We start from the raw sequence: 20,888 nt of genomic DNA on the forward strand, positions 1-20,888 counted from the left end.
AGATTTTCCAGCCTTACCTGAAATGCACAGGGAGTGTTATCGATGCAATACACTCTTAGACTGTAATCCAGTGAGTTGCAAGACATGCAGCCAAATACTGCAACTTTCAGTTCTTTAACGGAACAATCAGAGAGGGGCTCCCCAGTGAGAGCATAAGTTCCAAAAGAGTCCAAAAGAATGTGACAGGCATATGGGTCCAGGAGGCAGTAACAGGAAGTAGTTTCTTCTTCCACAGACATGACTTCCTGTTTTTTTCAGGGGGAGGGATGAAAAAACAAACCGCATTAAACATATATTCCAAACTTGACACAACTCTTAGAATAGGTTAACATTTCTGCTATTTTTTAATATTAGTATATCCTATAAAGAGCTTTCATAGGAGACAGTTACTGGGATCCAATAGACATGAGATAGTGGAGTCAGAAGCTCAAGACCAGGGGTCGACAACCTAAGGCCCATGGCCCACAAGCGGCCCAGATTTAACCGGCCCATGAGCTGCCCCTGAACCGAGCCACCCACATGGCGAGTCCCTGCGTGCTGTGCTAAACCGGCACAGTGCAGCGTGGGGACTCGCTTCTGTGGCGCTGGAAATTGTGTCTGCGCAAACACAGAATATTGCATCTGCGCAGTCGCAGATGTCGGCGCGATCCGGCCCATGGAGGGATCTCCACTGGAGTGAACTGGCCCTGGCAAGGTAAACCTTGCCAACCGCTGCTCAAGACCAAAAATAGGTAGGAGGAGCCAATTGGTTAGATCGAAAGGTTTCCTTCTAATGGAAGGCACTTTCTCCAATGGAGGAGCACGCCTTCCATTGGAAGATGAAATCTTTGGTTCCAAGGGAATGTTTTAGCTAGGAGTGGGGGCACTTGTGGGCCTTCGTATGTTGTTGGATTCCAACTGTAATCAAACCTTTGTGGGCTTTCCATTGACTTATGGGCTTCCTATTCTGCTTGCAAGCTTCCCATCAGCACCTGGTAAGATTCTTGGTCTGATCCAGCAAGGCTATGCTTATGTTTTTATGACAGAAGTTGGAATCCAGCGAAATCTAGAGGGCCAGAAGCTTTCTCTCCCTTTCCTAAGCCTGGCACACAGACATCAATCTTTTCCTGGTTGCAGTTTCTACTAGTTTATAGGGTGTTTTTAATGAACTCTTTGTATTTTAATAACAAAACTGTCAATGTGATTATGGCTGGAGTTCACCAAAAGGCTTCACCCAGTCTCACAAGCAGGCTGCGGTCTACTGAACCCTGAACCCCAGCTCCCTAAGTTCAAAAGAGATTCAGACTGTTTCTCAAACAGGATCTCACTGTGCCACATGGCAAGCAGCTTTTAAATCTGAAATGTTGCCTTGGCCACCTCTTCTACCATATGTTGGAAATTTCCAACATATGTGATTTTTGGATGGGGGGGACTTCTGGAGGCACCGAAAACAACAGGCAGCAGCAGGTATGCTTTAAAGACAAGAAAAGAAATGCAGCAAAACAAAACAAAAAGAGAAGGCTAACGATTTTACAGAAAAATAATGCAGAGCTAAGTTGGTTTTGTCTGTCACGTCTGCTCTGAGAAACTGAAAATATTATGTGGGAAAACAGAGCTGTAATGAGCAATGGGTCTGTTTTCCATCTCCAAATTTAGAAAGATGCCTGATCCTATACGTGCTTGCTCAGAAATAAGTTTTATTATCCCCAAAATAAATGTGTATAGGATTAACACCCAAGCTACTTAAAACAGAGAGGAAGAATCTGTGGTCCTCCAGATGTTGTCTGACTGCAACTCCATACCCTCCAACATTTCTCTGATATGTTCCCATTCCATAATGATAATTTCACTATTTATACCCCACACATCTTACTGGGTCGCCCCAGCACTCTGGGCAACTTCCAGCATATAAAAAAACATAATAAAACATTAAACATTTTCCAGCGACATCCCTGGAAAATAGGGACATTCAGAGGGTCTGCAACTCCTAACATCTATAAACATTGGCTGTGTTGGCTGTGATGATGGGAGTTGGAGTCCAACAACATCTGGAGGGCCCAAAGTTCCCTATGCTTGATTTAATGCATTGCCAACCTTTGTTTCTAATGTACTGTGTTTCCAATAAGTCCATTCATATTTTGTGTGTTGGCCTACTGGCACAGTGCCAGGGATACTCCTTATTCACTGAATCTTGCTAAATAATTTTGTTATTCTATTTCTCTACATATGTTTGCAATGGTTTATTGTCACATTGTGATGACATTCGGAGCCACCAGGGGAGACTGAATCGACACATGTAAGCCAGCCCTGCAGAAATCCACCTCAGAGCCCGAATGGTTCACCTCCAGAGCAGGAGGACAAAAGGCTGAGACATTGCCAAGGCCTTCTGGGGAAGGCTGTGTGGAAGATATAAGTTTAATGCACATTAAATAGGTGTGGCAGATTAACTTGTGACTAGGCCTTGTGACTAGATCATGAATATCAGGTCTGTGACTCAACAGAGAAGCTGTAATTTGAGTATTTGCCTGTGTGTATATATGTAAATGAGAGTGTTTGCAACACAGAGATACATGCAGGCAGTTCCCAGCATGCAACAGAGGGCAGAAGATGCAGCATGTGGGTTTTTTTTTAAAAAAATTCTGCTTTAGCAGAGAAGCTACGTTTTAGTTAAGATGTTTAAAACCTCACCTGGGATCAGTGTGAGCAAAGTTTGCAAGACTGAAACTTATTGCTTCTTCTTCTTGTTGTTGTTGGAAGAAAATATATAAAATACTAGGGGGTGACAAGCAGAGCGAATGAGGGGGTCACCCCTAGTATTATATATATTTTTTTCCACTAGGACTGGGGTGAACATCCTGTAGCCCTCAATATCCCAAAGCTGCCCTGAAAACCTTTGCAATAACAATTCAAGGTTTTCCCCATCCCAAGCAAATATATTTTATTTTATTGGAGTGCAGAGCTGATGAATCTTCTCTCTTATCAATGAATGCAAGAAATGAAAACCCCACAAGGACATCATATAGCCTGCCATCATACAAGTAGGGTAGACTGCTGAAACGTATTTTGAACTGTTGATAATCTGCTTTGGGATGATTATTGCATTTCCAGCGTATGTTGGAACCAAAAGGAACAAGTACCATCCTGGCTTTTAAATTGGTAGAAGAGAGGATGCGTAAAATAATATAGCAAAGAGGAAGTGAAAAGCAGAAGCAGACAACATGGTCTCCTCCAGATGTGTAGAACGACAATTGCCACCAGCTCCAGCCAGCATGCCTAATGGTCAGGGATGTTGTGAAGTGGTGGTCTGCAAAGGCTAGAGAGCACCACATTTGCTACACAACCTGCATAAATCATTCCAGATGCATCTTGGGAGTAGAAAACTTGGTGGTGTCCAGATACCTTATCCTGGTCACCACAGCTTCTGTCTTAAACACCAGAGGGGAGGGAATGGTAAGATCCAGTTGTCAGAGAGGAGAGGAGAGGAGAGGAATCACCACTATGATAAGTGTCTCCCTGAAACCCAAATGACCACATCAGCCCACCAGTTCCTGGAATCAGGTCCCCTCTAATCAGCTCTGCCGTAAACTGAAATTGAGTGGCCGCTCTATCTAGGATTTTTAATCTTCACTAGATTTGTTTTGTTATTCACTCCTTAAAACCACACTATTTGAGAAAATCACATTGGTCCACTACTCATATTTGTTGTTTCTGTTTCTTTATTTCTTTTTGCTTTGGATGCTGCCTCGGTGGCCACCACAAGCTGCTGTTTTGGCAATGTGTGGAGCTTGGCTGGCACCATTGGTACATATCTTTAGGCACCAGGCAAAAGCAGTCCTCTTTTGCCAGGCCTTTGGCTGATTAAACCATCTGTGTCCGTGTGGCAGGAGGTTATTGTTTTTGTTTGGTATGCATTTTTGTATTATAAACTGCCCTGTGATCTTTGGATGAAGGGCAGTACAGAAATTTAATAAGTCATCTTCATCATCTGGGGGAAATAAAATGGCAGCCACCAAGAGACAGATATGGAAGAGATAACCCCCGCCCCTCAAGTGAATGAGGAATGGGTTCAAATGTGGCAACAAATAAGACCCCCATTTGTTACCCTTCGCTCTTCATTTTGTAACCAATGAAAAGTGAAGCAAATTGGCTCCCATCACGTTCAGATTTCTTTTTTTAAAATTGTTATAAAATGGATGCTCACTCTGAGTTCTGCTAAAACCAGGATTTGGGATGTTATAATAATAATAATAATAATAATAATAATAATAATAATAATAATAATTTGGGATGGAAGTGGGGAAAGCACAGTTTCAAAGACTACCAATGTTCACTCCAAAGTTAGAGTAGCATAATGGTTAGACTAGGATCAAGGGAGGTAAAGGTAAAGGTAAAGGGACCCCTGACCATTAAGTCCAGTTGCGGATGACTCTGGGGTTCTGTGCTCATCTCACTCTGTAGGCTGAGGGAGCCGGTGTTTGTCTGCAGGCAGCTTCTGAGTCATGTGGCCAGCATGACTGAGCCACTTCTGGTGAACCAGAGCAGCTTATGGAAACCTGGGTTCAAATCCCCCCCCTTGAAGCTCTCTGCTTGAACTTGGGTCTCAACACCCACACTCAGCCTAACTTACATCACATGGCTGTTGTGCAGATAAGGGAGAGAAAACTTTATGTGCAATTACAAGCTCCTTGTAAGGGAAGCGGGTGGCGCTTTGGGTTAAACCACAGAGCCTAGGACTTGCCGATCAGAAGGTCGGCGGTTTGAATCCCCGCAAAGGGGTGAGCTCCCGTTGCTCAGTCCCTGCTCCTGCCAACCTAGCAGTTCAAAAGCATGTCAAAGCGCAAGTAGATAAATAGGTACCGCTCCGGCGGGAAGGTAAACAGCGTTTCCATGCGCTGCTCTGGTTCGCCAGAAGCAGCTTAGTCATGCTGGCCACATGACCCGAAAGCTGTACGCCGACTCCCTTGGCCAATAAAGCGAGATGAGCGCCGCAACCCCAGAGTTAACCACGACTGGACCTAATGGTCGGGGGTCCCTTTACCTTTACCTTTACAAGCTCCTTGCATGAAGAGCGGGATATAGAGAAGCAAAAATACATAAATAAAAGCAGGGTCACGCTTAAAGGCTCTTTCTTAAACGCAGTGGCGTAGCGTGGGGGGTGCAGGGGGGGCGGGCCGCACCGGGCGCAACATCTGGGGTTAGGGCAAATCCATGGGTTAGGGGGCGCAAATCCACGGGTTAGGGGGTGCAAATCCACGGGTTAGGGGGCGCAAATTACTTGCCTTGCCCCGGGTGCTGACAACCCATGCTACGCCACTGCTTAAACGGATGCTATTGAGCTAGTTTTACACAGATGGAAGGTTTCAGTGAAATGAATCCAAGGGCTGTGCAGACTGAATCAGCACAAGTGTTTTCAGCAAGAAATCCAATGTCATCAGAAGGTAGTGGCAATGACAACACATTAGCAATTTTAGCACAGCTTCACATTCTCCGATTTGTCTTTAATCCCCCGCCCCCTCAAAACAAATGATCCCTCAGGTAGAGGGATCATTTGGAACATCAAAGACAACAAACATGACACAGGCAAGATTCCTTCACCATGTTATTCACCAGGATAATGTTTATTCTAATGAAGTCTTCCATCTTATGTGTTGCTCCACTGGCCTGAGCCATTAATTCAGTGAGTGGATGGGAAGAGGGATTTGCAGTTGCTCTTTTTGTCATGAATACTTGGATGAGAGCTGAATGTAATTTCAAAGAACACCTAGAATGGAGCAACTCCCTGTAGGGAAAAGGATCCACAAATCTGTTCACCACACTCACTGTGGTGAGGTTTTCTTGCTCTTCTGGCGAGTGGGATGTTGGGATGGGAGAGGAATCCAGTTTGGCTTGCATTCTCATAAGAAGCTACCTGATTCACATAACACAAAGTGAAACACAGCTGTCTTTCAAAATCTGCACATCTCTTCATTCTGCGGTGCAGTTCTCCAACAAACAATATGGAAATGTGCAAACAATGCAGATATTAGAGAAAGACACATATAAGAATGCATGATATTTGTGGGAATTGCTTGCAAAAATATTGTATATTAGTAAAAAAAAAAGCATGCAAAAATGTGTTTGTGCAGAGAAATTTGCACAAAATTTCATTTTCTGTTAAAAACCCAAATAAATCACTAGTTGCCACTGAAGTGTTGAGAACTGAATTTAAGATTGGAAGTGGTACTTTTAATCCAGACTAACTAACATTTCAAAGGGACGTGGGTGGCGCTGTGGGTTAAACCACAGAGCCTAGGACATGCAGATCAGAAAGTCGCGGTTCGAATCCCCGCGACGGGTTGAGCTCCCGTTGCTCGGTCCCTGCTCCTGCCAACCTAGCAGTTCAAAAGCACCTCAAAGTGCAAGTAGAAAAATAGGTACCGCTCTGGCAGGAAGGTAAATGGCGTTTCCGTGCGCTGCTCTGGTTCACCAGAAGCGGCTTAAGTCATGCTGGCCACATGACCCGGAAGCTGTACGCCGGCTCCCTCGGCCAATAAAGCGAGATGAGAGCCACAACCCCAGAGTCGGCCATGACTGGACCTAATGGCCAGGGGTCCCTTTACCTTACTTTACCTAACTAACCTTTCATCTTGTGAGATCCATCTTTAAGCATCCTTTTTTGGCTCAATCCTCTGGGGAAGGAACTTCACTTACCTCCCATTTGCCCTGGAGCTTTTTCTTTTTCAGGTGGACGTTCCAGTGCTCAGAATTCGCTTCTGCACAGTGTGGTATTGTCAAGGCAAATGGGGTGGAGACAGTCACATCTGGAGGGCCGCAAGTTACTTGTGGTCCAAGGAGGACTTCGCTGCCTTCCGGCTGCAAGCTTTGCATGGAGAGAGAGAGAAATGATACAAAGGAAATCAAAACATAAGCCTTTCTTCCAAGAGCAAAAGCAGAACATTTGTTCATCTTCTTCATTGCTTTGATGACATTTATACTTGTTTAATGGTAACAACTAAATATTTAAAAAATAGCAGAGAAAATCACAGGGAGAAAAACAATGGAGGGGAGGGGAATGAACTGTATTCATTTGCAAATTTAATACAAGTCAGAGATCAACCAGGACCTGCTATTTCACTCAATAGTGCCCTAAGGTAATTTTAGACTCTGGACATAATGGTCTTACAGGGGTAATGTATATTTATTATTAGGTAATGTATATTTCATTTGCTTCACAATGTGGCAAGCCAGCACTGCTGCATTTTGTGTTATTAGTGATGGATTCCCTCTTGCACATTCTGCTGAATGGGATCCATGAAATCTGCCCCAAGTTCTGGGCTGATGACACCCGAGTTTTTACTTGTCATTGTTTCCCTGTATCAAATCTCAAGTGCTTCCCTTGCTATCAGTGGAAATCAAGATTGCCTTTACTGTCATGCTAGCTGCTCCCTGATTTTTGATTCACAGAATGCTATGAACAATATACTATTTTATAGCTGTGGGGGAAAAAAACTAATTATGGCTTTCGGATGTATCCTAACATCAATATTCCCAGCCAATTTTGCTTTAAAAACAAAAAACAAAAAAAAATTCTGATCTGCTCCTGAACAACCTTAATTGTGTAACTGAGAAATCACTAATATGAAATTACAAAATGTTCAATAAGAACACTCATTCTGTCTTTTGGGCCTGAATTTATCACCATTCCACACAAACTCATTTTCCCCTTGCATGCTGTTGTATATATTGGGGGGGGGGAGAGACACCCTCAAAATTGCAGGAACACACACACAACAAACAAACAATTATAGCAAGTGCATCTTTCTTGGGATCTCCTCACTCATATATTGCAGGCTTGCTTTGACCCAAGCCAGATCTGGTTTAAGGTTTCAGAGAGTCAGTCTGCAGACCTGGAAGTTTGAGGACTGATTATAATAATTTGGAGGAGGCACTCTATGCATGCTCAGAGGAACTCGCATCTACTCTCAACTCCAGCCCAGCAGCCGCTGAATGTAACAAGGAAACAGACAAAGCCAGCCTCAGGTAATGACATGCTAGCAGAAATTAAAACACTAGGTTCTGTAATGAGATGCTAAGGTTTATTGCCAGCAAGTTTTTGCTCCAGATTAACACAGATCTAGAGGGAGCGGAGGGGGGGTGGTATGCCAGGCAATAGCCGATGCCCAGTCTGTTCACTTCACAATGCATCACACACCCATAACGAGCATTTGTCACTTCCCACATGGAGCTACAGTGAAGGGATGCTGTCAGAATTACAAGGACCAAATGAGCAGGATCTGACAACCTGCTCTCTTTCCAAAACAACTGCACGAAATCTGGAGCCAGGCTGCTCTAACATTGCAAGAAACATGCCAGCCTGACTGGAAACAGAGGTGCAGGAGGAAGAGGCAGGAACATCCTGCAGAAAACACGGAGGCAGTCAGGGCTCCTAAGAATGAGCTGTGACTTGTTGTAAAATATGAGGTTTGTGGTTTTGGTTAAAAATATGCCAAAACAAACAAAGTCCAGAGTTATCAAGAGTTCAAAGTGAGCTTCAGTGGTGTGTGAAATATCAAGTTGCATGCTCAGTCTGTACAGCATCAGACTGGGTCATGAGTTCAAGCCTCACGCTGGGCAAAAGATTCCTGCATTACAGGGGTTGGACTAGACGATTTGTGATTCTGTGATTCTATGCTCACATAAACCTCTCCATTCTGAAGGAAATCAGCCCTGAGTGCTCACTGGAAGGACAGATCCTGAAGCTGAGGCTCCAATACTTTGGCCACCTCATGAGAAGACTCCCTGGAAAAGAGACCCTGATGTTGGGAAAGATGGAGGGCACAAGGAGAAGGGGATGACAGAGGACGAGATGGTTGGACAGTGTTCTCAAAGCTACCAGCATGAGTTTGACCAAACTGTGGGAGGCAGTGGAAGACAGGAGTGCCTGGCGTGCTCTGGTCCATGGAGTCACGAAGAGTCGGACACGACTAAATGACTAAACAACAACAAATGCTCACATATTTACGTGCATGTGCATTAAAGGAATGACAATATCCACCATCCAACACTAACAGATTTAACCTGGAGAGGAAGATGCGGAGTAACAGGCAGAAGTTTTAAAAAAACAGCCAGGACTCAGCTATACAGCTGCAAATTAAACGTTTTAAATGTGTTGTGAAGTGCAATATAGAAATGTGACACTAGATGGCAACAATGAGCTATGGAAAATTCAATGTATTTTCTAAAACTTTTAAAAAAGCATTTTTACAGCATTTTTTAATGTGTGTGTAGACTGCACTCCAGTCTAGCAATATACACTAGCTACCTTTTTTAAACCAGGCTTTCCCAAAGGTAAAAACAGCAACAATCATAAAGCAGATACAGTTACTAGAAAATAGGGAGTATCCTTGATAAAATGGGGGACGGTGAGACATATGCTTTAGGGTTACATGGGCGGCTGTTTGTGACAAAATCTGCCATCACAATGTAAACAGCATAAAATTAATTCAGAGACGTTGCTAGGAAGGCTGTTGAATCTGAAGCTCGTGAAGCTGTCTTGTTTTTCTGCCTTGCAATCACAAACACATCCATAACCTCTTGGCCTTTTGTGGGAGGAACAGATTTTCAAGTGCTTGCAGGACTGAGCTGTAAACAAGCTGCAAAGGCAGGGACACTCTAAACCCTGCATTTCTTGTGGCAACATTTGATGTTGGTCCAGTGACGCCCTGGGAACTATGGATAAATTCATGGGGGAGAGGGCTATTGGTTGCTACTAGCCACAATGGCCATACCCTGGAGGCATCATGTCTTCTGAACATCAGGAAAGCACAGGACAGGGGAGCACTTTTGTGCTTGAATTCTGCTAGCTGGTTTCTCACAGACATCTGTTGGCCTGTGAGAACAGGAGGCTAGACGAGATGGGCTATTAGCCTGATCAGCAGGCTCTTCTAATGTTCTGCTGTGGTAAATTCCCATGACAGCACTGGGGAGTCTGCTTGAGGTCCTGGCTCATCCACACACACAACCCCGGTTCATTACATTTTACTAGGGCCAGTTTATGTTTGCTGTCTGCTGCAGAAAAAAGCCAATAGCAGTGTCGTTGCACTTCCCATCAGATCTTGCTCAAGAATTTGCTTGCTCAACCCCTTGCTAGCGGGGACAAGGAAAAAGACCTGTTCCATACTGGTCCCTGGATTATGGAACCATCTCTCCCGAGTGCTATACTAATGGAATAATTAATAATAATAATAATAATAATAATAATAATAATAATAATTTATTATTTATACCCCGCCCATCTGGCTGGGTTTTCCCAGCCACTCTAGGCGGCTTCCAAAAGAATATTAAAATACTGTGATACATCAAACATTAAAAGCTTCCCTAAACAGGGCTGCCTTCAGATGTCTTCTAAAAGTCTGGTAGTTGTTGTTCTCTTTGACATCTGGTGGGAGGGCGTTCCACAGGGCGGGCGCCACTACCGAGAAGGCCCTCTGCCTGGTTCCCTGTAACTTGGCTTCTCGCAGTGAGGGAACCGCCAGAAGGCCCTCGGTGCTGGACCTCAATGTCCGGGTAGAATGATGGGGGTGGAGACGCTCCTTCAGGTATACTGGACTGAGGCCGTTTAGGGCTTTAAAGGTCAGCACCAACACTTTGAATTGTGCTCGGAAACGTACTAGAAGCCAATGTAGGTCTTTCAAGACCGGTGTTATATGGTCTCGGCGGCCGCTCCCAGTCACCAGTCTGGCTGCTGCATTCTGGATTAGTTGTAGTTTCCGGGTCACCTTCAAAGGTAGCCCCACGTAGAGCGCATTGCAGTAGTCCAAGTGGGAGCTAACCAGAGCATGCACCACTCTGGCGAGGCAGTCCGCAAGCAGATAGGGTCTCAGCCTGCGTACCAGATGGAGCTGGTACACAGCTGCCCTGGACACGGATTTAACCTGTGCTTCCATGGACAGCTGTGAGTCCAAAATGACTCCCAGGCTGCGCACCTGGTCCTTCAGGGGCACAGTTACCCCATTCAGGACCAGGGAATCCTCCACACCTGCCCGCCTCCCGTCCCCCAGAAACAGTACTTCTGTCTTGTCAGGATTCAATCTCAATCTGTTTGCTGCCATCCATCCTCCAACCGCCTCCAGACACTCACACAGGACCGTCACCGCCTTCACTGGTTCTGATTTGAAAGAGAGGTAGAGCTGGGTATCATCCGCATACTGATGAACACCCAGCCAAAACCGCCTGATGATCTCTCCCAGCGGCTGCATGTAGATGTTGAAAAGCATGGGGGAGAGGACAGAACCCTGAGGCACCCCACAAGTGAGAGCCCAGGGGTCTGAACACTCATCCCCCCCCCACCACTTTCTGAACACGGCCCAGGAGGAAGGAGCGGAACCACTGTATGACAGTGCCCCCAGCTCCCAGACCCTCAAGACGGTCCAGAAGGATGTTATGGTCGATGGTATCGAACGCCGCTGAGAGATCCAGCAGAACTAGGAAACAGCTCTCACCTTTGTCCCTAGCCCGCCAGAGATCATCAACCAGTGCGACCAAGGCAGTTTCAGTCTCGTGATGAGGCCTGAATCCCGACTGGAAGGGATCCAAATGGTCCGCTTCTTCCAGGAACCCAATTAAGCTTGCCAGGGCCTTGCAGTGACGTCAAGGCAGGTTTTTCTCTGTTGGCGCTGCCATAATGGAATGCACTCCCCAAGGAAAGGTGAAAAACTGCAACCAGATAGGCATTTCCGTAAGCTTTTGAAGACAAAGCTGTTTATGCTGGCATTCTCTTGAGCTTTCCCATTTCAATGGGATTATTCTGCTAGCAGTATACAAATTAATAATGCTTTCTCCACGACCTGCAGCCCTATTCATGTATTTGGTTATGCTCCGATGGCGAATGCATGAGAGGGACAATGGGATTGTGTCTGCTAGCCATGCCCCCTGCATGCTTTTGCATGTGCTGGTCACGCTGGCAAGTGACGCTGTGTTCAGTGTCAGTCTCACGTAGACATACACATAGGACTCCCTAAATGGCCAGGGTTCCCAACCACATGAAGTAAAGGGTGCACATGTAGAGCCTGTTAGTAAATTCACTTAAATAACGAAGATTGCGTCTAGAGAGAAAAGAAATCCTGATAATACTTTACTGAGGAATTGGGGGGGGGGGGACACCAGTGTATAATTTGAGAAGAAATAAACAGTTTTTTTCTGTCTTAGTTCAGGCTCTGTAAAGGGCAGGGAGACATTCAACCAAACATACAGAGGCAAAATTCCATTAGAACTACACAGCCAATCAGAGCATGAGCTACCTCTGTAAACATCATGACACTGCCTGATTGATAAGCAACATCTCCACCCAGCCCTAGGCTAATTGATTTCAACACTAACAGAATTAACCCTTAAATTACAAAAGGGGGTGGGGAATTTGTGGATATTGTTGGATTATAATTCCCATCAGCCTCGGCTTACATGGCCTATGGTCAGAGATGGTAGGAGCTTCAGTCCAACAACATCTGGAGAGCCATAGGTTCCCTATCCCTAAATTAGAAAGGCATCAGAAGCAAGTAAGAGTCCCTCTAGAAGCCAGCCAACATAGGAAACTGCTTTCTGTCAGATTATTATTTGCCCATCTAGTCTGGTATTATCTATTGTAACAACTGCATATTTCCAGAGAACAAATTTCTACTCTACTTATCTCATTCACATCAGGCATGCAAAAAAGCAAACCTGGCCTCCTGCATCAAAAATACGTTGCTGACAAACAAATGGAAAAGTTACTGTGTGAGCCCAGAGAGGGGGAAACTTAAGGCAATTCATTTCCCACTGTGAGAGCAAAATACAGGTTAAGCTTTAAAAGCCACTGCATTAGTCCCCTCCCAGGGACTATGATTCCAGAGTTTTAGTCATGCACTTGTAGTGATGATTCCCAATAGAAAATCATCTGACTTCTCATGCATTGAGATATAAGAAAGATGAAAACAACAGAGCAATGCGGAAGGGACAGAATATAGTTCCTGAGCGATACCTCAAGCAATAGGGTTCCTGAGACAGCAATAGGTTCCTGAGGCAGTTTCCTTGTGCAGCCACAACTGCAAAGAATAAGTGCTTCTGCAGTTATCTAGTTTTTGGGGATATATGCTGAGCATGGGGGAGCAGAATAGCAGTATTCATCTGCAAAGCAGCTGTAGCACCAGCAATCTGTTTGCGGTTGGTTCCCCACCCTGCTCTTTCTTGAAAACCAGCTGCAATTCTCTCTCCCTTGCTAGGCAAACTGTTTCTTCCCAGACACCACTCAAACTGGAGAAGGGTGCCCTGGACTCAGTAAACATCAGTGATCAATGCTTATTTAACAGACAGCGTCTCTTACCAATCAGTAGCCACTGAGGAAGCATATTTTGCTATCATCTAAGTAAAAGCCTGAGGGACGTGGGTGGCACTGTGGGTAAAACCTCAGTGCCTAGGACTTGCTGATCGCATGGTCGGCGGTTCGAATCCCCGCGGCGGGGTGAGCTTCCATCGTTCGGTCCCAGCTCCTGCCCACCTAGCAGTTCGAAAGCACCCTTAAGTGCAAGTAGATAAATAGGTACCGCTTTATAGTGGGAAGGTAAATGGCATTTCCGTGTACTGCGCTGGTGCTGGCTCGCCAGCTGCAGCTTCGTCACGCTGGCCACGTGACCCGGAAATGTCTTCAGATGGCGCCGGCTCACGGCCTCTTGAGCGAGATGAGCACGCAACCCTAGAGTCGGACACGACTGGCCTGTACGGGCAGGGGTACCTTTACCTTTAAGTAAAAGCCCAGCAAAAACATAGGAATTTGACTTATCAACTTAGGACTCAGCTACATTAGTAAAAAAATAAATAAATAGCATTTTGAATGTGTTAAAAAAATTCTATGTGATTTTCCATAGCATTTTTTCTTTTGTTATACAGTGGTACCTCGGGTTACAAATGCTTCAGGTTACAAACACTTCAGGTTACAGACTCCGCTAACCCGGAAGTAGTACCTCAGGTTGAGAACTTTACCTCAGGATGAGAACAGAAATCGTGCGGCGGCAGCAGGAGGCCCCATTAGCTAAAGTGGTACTTCAGGTTAAGAACAGTTTCAGGTTAAGAACAGACCTCTGGAATGAATTAAGTTCTTAACCCGAGGTACCACTGTAACGATTTAATTTCTGACTTATTTATAGCGGGGTTCTTCCTGTGTGTAGATCCACCCTTAGACTGTATACTGTCTAGTATTGTCTACACTGGCCAGCGGCGTTCCAGGAGTCCAGCCAGAGTTGTGTCCCAGCCCTACTGGGAGATGTGGTGGGTTGGACCAGGGGCCTTCTGCATGCAAAGCAGCTGCTCTACTCCTTTGCTACAGCCTTTCCAGGCAGAGGGTCTTCTCAGTGGTGGCGCCCGCCCTGTGGAACGCCCTCCCATCAAATGTCTAGGAAATAAGCAACTATCTGACTTTTAGAAGGCACCTGAAGGCATTCCCTGTTTAGGGAAGTTTTTAATATTTGAAGTTTTATCGTGTTTTTAATATTCTGTTGGGAGCCTCCCAGAGTGGCTGGGGAAACCCAGCCAGATGGGCGGGGTATAAATAATAAAATTATTATTATTAATTATTTCCCCATAACCGCATCATCATTAACGTCCAGAAAACAACATCCCTTGAAGAGAGAGAGGGCTTGTGCATTGCGACAAATTGCTGGGGCAACCTGAAGCTGCTCCTTATTCCTGAGGAGAGACGGCTGAACTGGTCACAACAGGGAAACTGAATGAACTGCTGCGTGGATGCAGCAGAGATGACTCAGGATTCTTCCATTACGAATGCCCCACCACTGAGCATCATTGGATGACCCTGGGTGTTACTGTGATGAGAGAGGGAGAAATATATTGTTTCTTTCTGCTCTCCCCACACCACGCACTCATTTCCCCTCATGAAGGAGCAGCTCCACAAATGATGTGTGCGCGTATTCATGGGTGACAGGAAACAGCTTTAGCCTATTATATCAAATATATTCTAATAATCACCCATGAAATGTGTTATAAAGCACAGTCCTGTTCATTGCCAGCTACAGAACTGCATGACTGAATAAGCAAATAGCCCTCGGTATTGCGGACTGGGATTTTGACGGCTGGATTTCGGCTGCTTCAAAGCCGAGCAGTGGTCGCCAACCATCTCCTTTCAATGTGCCCTCACCGCTCAAAAGTGACGGCTCTGGCTATCTGCCAAGATTATGATGAAACATGGACAGGGGCTGTCTGCCACCATGCTTAGCTTTGTAAACACCACAGCTGAAGCCTACCCCTCTAACAGAGGGAGAGGGAAATTCAGGAGTGGGGCGGGCAGGCAGAACATGCCCCCCCCCCGGCCACTATGTCTAGCCCTTCCCAAGCCACACATCCTCTGGAGCAGGGGTCAGCAAACTTTTTCAGCAAGGGGCCAGTCCACTGTCCCTCAGACCTTGTGGGGGGCTGGACTATATTTTGAAGAAAAACAACAATGAACGAATTCCTATGCCCCACAAATAAAACCCAGAGATGCATTTTAAATAAAAGGACACATTCTACTCATGTAAAAACACGCTGATTCCCAGACCGTATGTTGGCCGGATTGAGAAGGTGATTGGCCCGGATCTGGCCCCTGGGCCTTAGGTTGCCTACCCATGCTCTGGAGCCACCCTGACCAACCCTGTTTTGCACCCTCCTCGAGTGTAGTTTCCTGGCAGGAATGTGTCCTTTTACTCTGATGTTTCTTCTTGCTTGCCTGAGTGGAGCGTAGAAACGAGTTTACTGTACAAAAGTAAAATTCACTGCCCCCCCACCCGAAAAAGGCCACACACACACCACTGTTTTGTTTTGACTTGATTGGCCCATTGAATTCCATATGTTTACTAATGGTCCATGATTGCTCTCTGTGTTCACTCTGCTCTTTGGCGCGAGTGCTGCCTGAAATTGTCTTGGTAGATATTAACCGTACATGTGAGGTGACCAATCATAGGTTTTTCTGGAGGGAGCTCTTTAATTGCTTTCAGAGAAAGCTTCTCCTCCCCCTGGTGAACATAACGTACAAATATACGGGAATTCTGGGAATTATTTAATGCCAAATGAGCTGAAATCGGCTAATTAGATGAACTCTCACACACAGCAAACAGCAAGCGCTCTCTCTCTAATAACCAGCATGGCGCAAGGACTGCAAATGCAATTCAGTCATTGTTTATTAAGTGAGGCAGGGAAGGAAAAACAACAACATTGTATAGTTGCAGGTATTTAACATTCCCCGGAGTGCAGAGTAAACAAATCACAAACCAGATCTAATCCTTTTGACTCCATCAAAATCAGAAGCTTGCTTTGTTTTCTGAGAAATGGAGGCAGGCTGGAGGGGGACATAGGAAACTGCCTTAAACTGAGGCAGATCCATTGGCCCAATTAGTTGAGCAGTGCCTGCTTTGACTGGTAGTCTCAAAGGTTTCAGACACGGTGTCTGCCAGGATTACCAGGGTTCCAACCTCCTGCATGCAAGTCAGATTCACCACCACCAAGTCTACACGGCCAACTGTGTAGCATATAATTAAAGAAGAAGAGAGAATCAGGTACAATGAGAGTGTTGGTGACAATGGCACTTGAACTCAGCTTGCAAATTAACTTCTGGTTTTGAACAATGTTCCATTTTGTACATGTGCAGCCACTGAATCAGTGTGGTGTGCTTTCCCTTAATGTACAGATTTTTGTGCATGTTCTTAGTAGGAGAACTTCATCGCAAAATTCAGAGAAGTGTAAATCCTGAAGGATAGCTGCTTCAGTTTGCATATTGTTCTGGAAGTGCTAATTAGGTAGTCTCTCATTAAAATGCAAGCGGGATCAAATGTCTTCCCCACCCCTACAGTTTCAAGGTAGTTTCTCTCTCTCTCTCTCTCTCTCTCTCTCTCTCTCTCTCTCTCTGTGTGTGTGTGTGTGTGTGTATGTATGTATGTATGTATGTGTGTGTTTCTGACTTCCATTTCTTTTGTTCTACAAATAATCTTGCCAGTGGCCTGTACTCTACAAACTGTCCTGGATGCTCATGTTTCCTGAAAATGCCACGATGCCCTTAGCTGGGCTTTCCTACAATCAAGGGACGGTGGGGATACTGCCTGATAGCTCTTAATTCAGGTTTTTAAAGTGTTTTACTTGCGGGTTCAGACCCAGAAACCTCCCCCCTAAATAAATTCACACAAGACTCAAATTTTGGGTTTGGTTTTTGGCAGAATTTAGGCCACAACTTTATTGATTACAGAAAGTGACTGGTTGCATAGGCTCTGGTTCGACTAGCTCCCTGCACCCTTGCAGGAAGCGCTGACCCAGGGTTCCATCATAGGTGAGCCAAGGGTGAACACCTGGATAAGCAGAAAGCCGGGAACAAGCTATCTCTGCCACCCAAATGTCCCCCTGGACTCAGGCACAGGCACAAGCCCCTCTCAGGCGTTGACAAAACCATCAAGTCCCTGGATTCCTTTAACGGAATGCCCTTCACATAGGGATGGCGAGAGCGTTCTCCCATCCCTATCACCTGAACCAGAGCCTATCCGTAACCTTAAAAGTTGTGACGATTTGCTACATGGCAGGCAAACCCAAATGGCAACAGCCAATCAGACAAGTGGTGAAAATTCTTGCCGTGCCCCTGTCCCAATGACAGACGACGGCATAGCAAGGTCAAGCACAAAATGCCTTAAAAGTAGGGAGAGGTGGGAAGGTGTTCTCAATGCATGCACTGAAAGAGGAAGCTCTGGGTCACGTGCATGGGCATAAATAGGTCCCTCGAACTGTTTAGACTGCGTCCCATTAGCCAGCTTCAAGGGACCTACCAAGTAGGTGTTGTGGCTGTCCAAGCGTACCCACCCACAACACAGGCTGTCGGTTGTCCAGGTCTCAACGCAATACATGCCCTCTTTAAGGGAGGACCCGATTTATAAAGAAAACAGCATGAGAAAACTGTTCTTAAGGTAGAAGGAAGGACCTCACGTAAAAACAAAATCCGTGACTGCTCCAGTTTCAGTTATTCTGCAGCTAACCTCCCTGCTTTCCCATAATTCAATTAGTCCCCCCCCCCCCCCAGATGAGGATGCACAGGCAGCCAGGGAGGCTGCAGAGTGCTGGATAAATGTTTATTGGAAATAAACACACACGCAACACTACCTACAGACACCTTGCAACAAGAAAGTAAGCTCAACCACACACACACCAAATTTATAAATGCTTTCTAAAGTGCCCCCATTGCAGGGGAAAGAAACTGAAAGAAAGGAGAAATTGGAGGTCAGGTTTCTGCAACACCACCTTGTTAACAGTCACTAACCATTTTGCCTGTAAATAATTCTCTATTCTTTATGCATCTCATTTCCCTCTGATCTCAGTCCTCTTCTTCTCCAGCCCTCTGTTCCACCCTCAGAGTTTGCCAATTTAGGATTGCCCTTTATACATTTTGTGGACTCTAGTCTGCAAAAGTCTATCATAATAAATGTGGACACCTTTAACGTGTCACAAGTCTCTTCACCATTTTTGCTGCAACAGAATGCAGCCACTCCTCTACAAATCCATTTGGACACCCACCAGCACAGGAGACTATGCTTGAAAGGAAAACAAAATGACAACAACCATCATGTTTTGGAACTTGATGGGCACCCTGGAAAGGAACTGAAAGTAGGAGCAAAAAACAGCAGGTTAGTAAAAAAAAAAAATATTAAAAAAAATTCCAATGCATTTCAGACCTTGCTGGTCCCTTTTCTAGGGAAATTCAGAGAAATGAAGAATGTTGAATCTTTAAAATTTTACATATAAATGCTGAGTCTTTATTCCTCTGAATAAGGACCAGCAGGGTCTGATGTGCATTGTAATAAAAAATATCCCTTTTGTCTACCCCACTTCAGAGCTTGCATTTTCTTTGGTGCTTTGTTTTTCTATCTTTCTTAAACCTCACCTTCTTGCAGGGCTTATCAACCTCAGAGCATGTAAACAAACTCAAGGTCAGGTGCTAATCCAAGATAATGGTCTCATCTGAAGCACCTCTGCGACCTTAGGTAATGGCTTCAAAATGCTCTGAAACAGGAAGCAAGCATTGCCTGGGAGTCAGTCACAGTGACAAATGCCTCACAGTTTCTTGGGCAATCATGACTGAGTGTGGACACTCACTTGATAATTATTCTTTTTTTATGCTGTGAAAAATCATTGCTTTTTTGGATTAAAGCAGAAACATAACACTTCAATGAAATTCAAACCAAAGACAATGGTTGTTGCTGCTGAAAAGCCCTAAAGCATTAATCTCCCCACTCAAAGCTTCTGATACTCAAATCATTCTCTTTTTCTACTTTACTTCCTTCGATCCTGCACAATCTCTCCCACCCTCCCTCCTGTCTGGCCACATGGTTTTGACCCTTTCTGCTTGAACCAGAACAAATTAGGAACTTTAAAATCATGGATGAGAATAGCTGTTTGGATACTTGTGCAGCTTGCCTGTCTTTCATTAGAGGTAGTTTCCATGTCCAAAGCACAACTTTAAAAATTCTACCCCCTACAGAAATAAATAAAATAAAATAAAATAAAATACAACCATACAATGGAATGCATATATTTGTTTCTCAGTGCAGATTTATTTCCAGTCTTAGCCTTGGACAAACCCCCACCACAACCCAAATGGTTTGCTGCTCTCCATGTATTTGAATACACTGGTTACTTATGCACTTATGTATCAAATTTATATTCATTTTTTTTTTGCTCAAAGAAGCTTCAGTGCATCCAAAATGGAGTTTTCCTATCAAAACCTCCCAACCACCCCATGAAGTAGATCAGATGGCCTGCCTGCAACCTTCCCTGGGTTTGAATGGGGACCCCAAGTCCATCAGTTCATTATATTATACTCTTCTGCCTTGTTACTGCTAGCACCCTCTTGCAGTCCCTATAATTATGCAGTGATGAAGGAACATCACTCAGAAGCAGCTCTGGGTTACATGCATAGCCCATTAGGAGCCCCAGCACTGTAAACAAAGGCCAGGCTTGAGTGGGGTTAAACCACCTGCCACATTTTAAGCCCTGGTGCCAGGCAGAGAGTCAATGAGCAAACAGGCAGTGACATCTACTGCTGTTTCATTTCCACTGTTGCCTGAGCCAGAGTAAGAGGTGGGTGAAGAAGAAGAAGAAGAACAAGTGAAAAATACTCATTTGTGGTTCTTGACGGGAATGTTGGCCATTAGCAGGTGTCTGCTTATACCAACCATGACCAAAGTCCGTTTTGGGGGCCTAATCTGGCCCCTGTGGCAGTTTATTTCTTGGGGTCAAATCCCAGAAAAAGCTCAAGAAGCTCAATCCTAAAGAAAGCTCAACTTTGGTCGGCCCTCATGCATGTTCACTTAATCAAATCTGGCCCTCTTAGAAAAAAAGTTTGGGCACCCCTGGCTTATACCAACCCTTGATGCTGTCCTTGTTTCCATCACTTAAACGGGAATGTTGGCTGGTCCAGTAAAGCAATTCAGGCACTGCCCAGTCAACTCTCCCCTGCCTGCCTTCTCACTCACATCCAGTCCAGGGGGTGTCAGCTTCCTCCCCTTAGTCTCAGTGCTGCCCTTGTTGAACTCAGCTGGAGAGAGGATGGGTGCCAAAGTAGAATTAGTTGGCTCTTCCGATCATTGGCTTTGGCTCTGCCTACTGTTGGCTCATCTTAAAAAGTAGAGACATCACCTTGCCAACAAAGGTCCGTACAGTAAAAGCTATGGTTTTCCCAGTAGTGATGTATGGAAGTGAGAGATGGACCATAAAGAAGGCTGATCGCCGAAGAATTGATGCTTCTGAATTATGGTGCTGGAGGAGACTCTTGAGAGTCCCATGGACTGCAAGAAGATCAAACCTATCCATTCTGAGGGAAATCAGCCCTGAGTGTTCACTGGAAGGACAGATCCTGAAGCTGAGGCTCCAATACTTTG

At 45.1% G+C, this 20,888-nt stretch overlaps 1 protein-coding gene across 2 annotated transcripts in view; it reads right to left on the reverse strand.

The window, feature by feature from the left end:
* The window catches only part of UNC5D (unc-5 netrin receptor D), a 410,127-nt gene that overhangs the window by 39,520 nt on the left and 349,719 nt on the right, over window positions 1-20,888 (reverse strand). For both annotated transcript variants that reach the window (XM_083588433.1, XM_083588434.1), the window contains 2 exons: window positions 6,670-6,838; window positions 18-245 (listed from right to left, as the gene is read on the reverse strand). In XM_083588433.1, coding sequence (XP_083444559.1) covers window positions 18-245; window positions 6,670-6,838 — 397 coding nt within the window. The remainder of the gene's footprint in view (window positions 1-17; window positions 246-6,669; window positions 6,839-20,888) is intronic.

This window comes from Podarcis filfolensis (genome assembly GCF_964270895.1).
Source record: "Podarcis filfolensis genome assembly, chromosome: 15".
NCBI lineage: Eukaryota > Metazoa > Chordata > Lepidosauria > Squamata > Lacertidae > Podarcis > Podarcis filfolensis.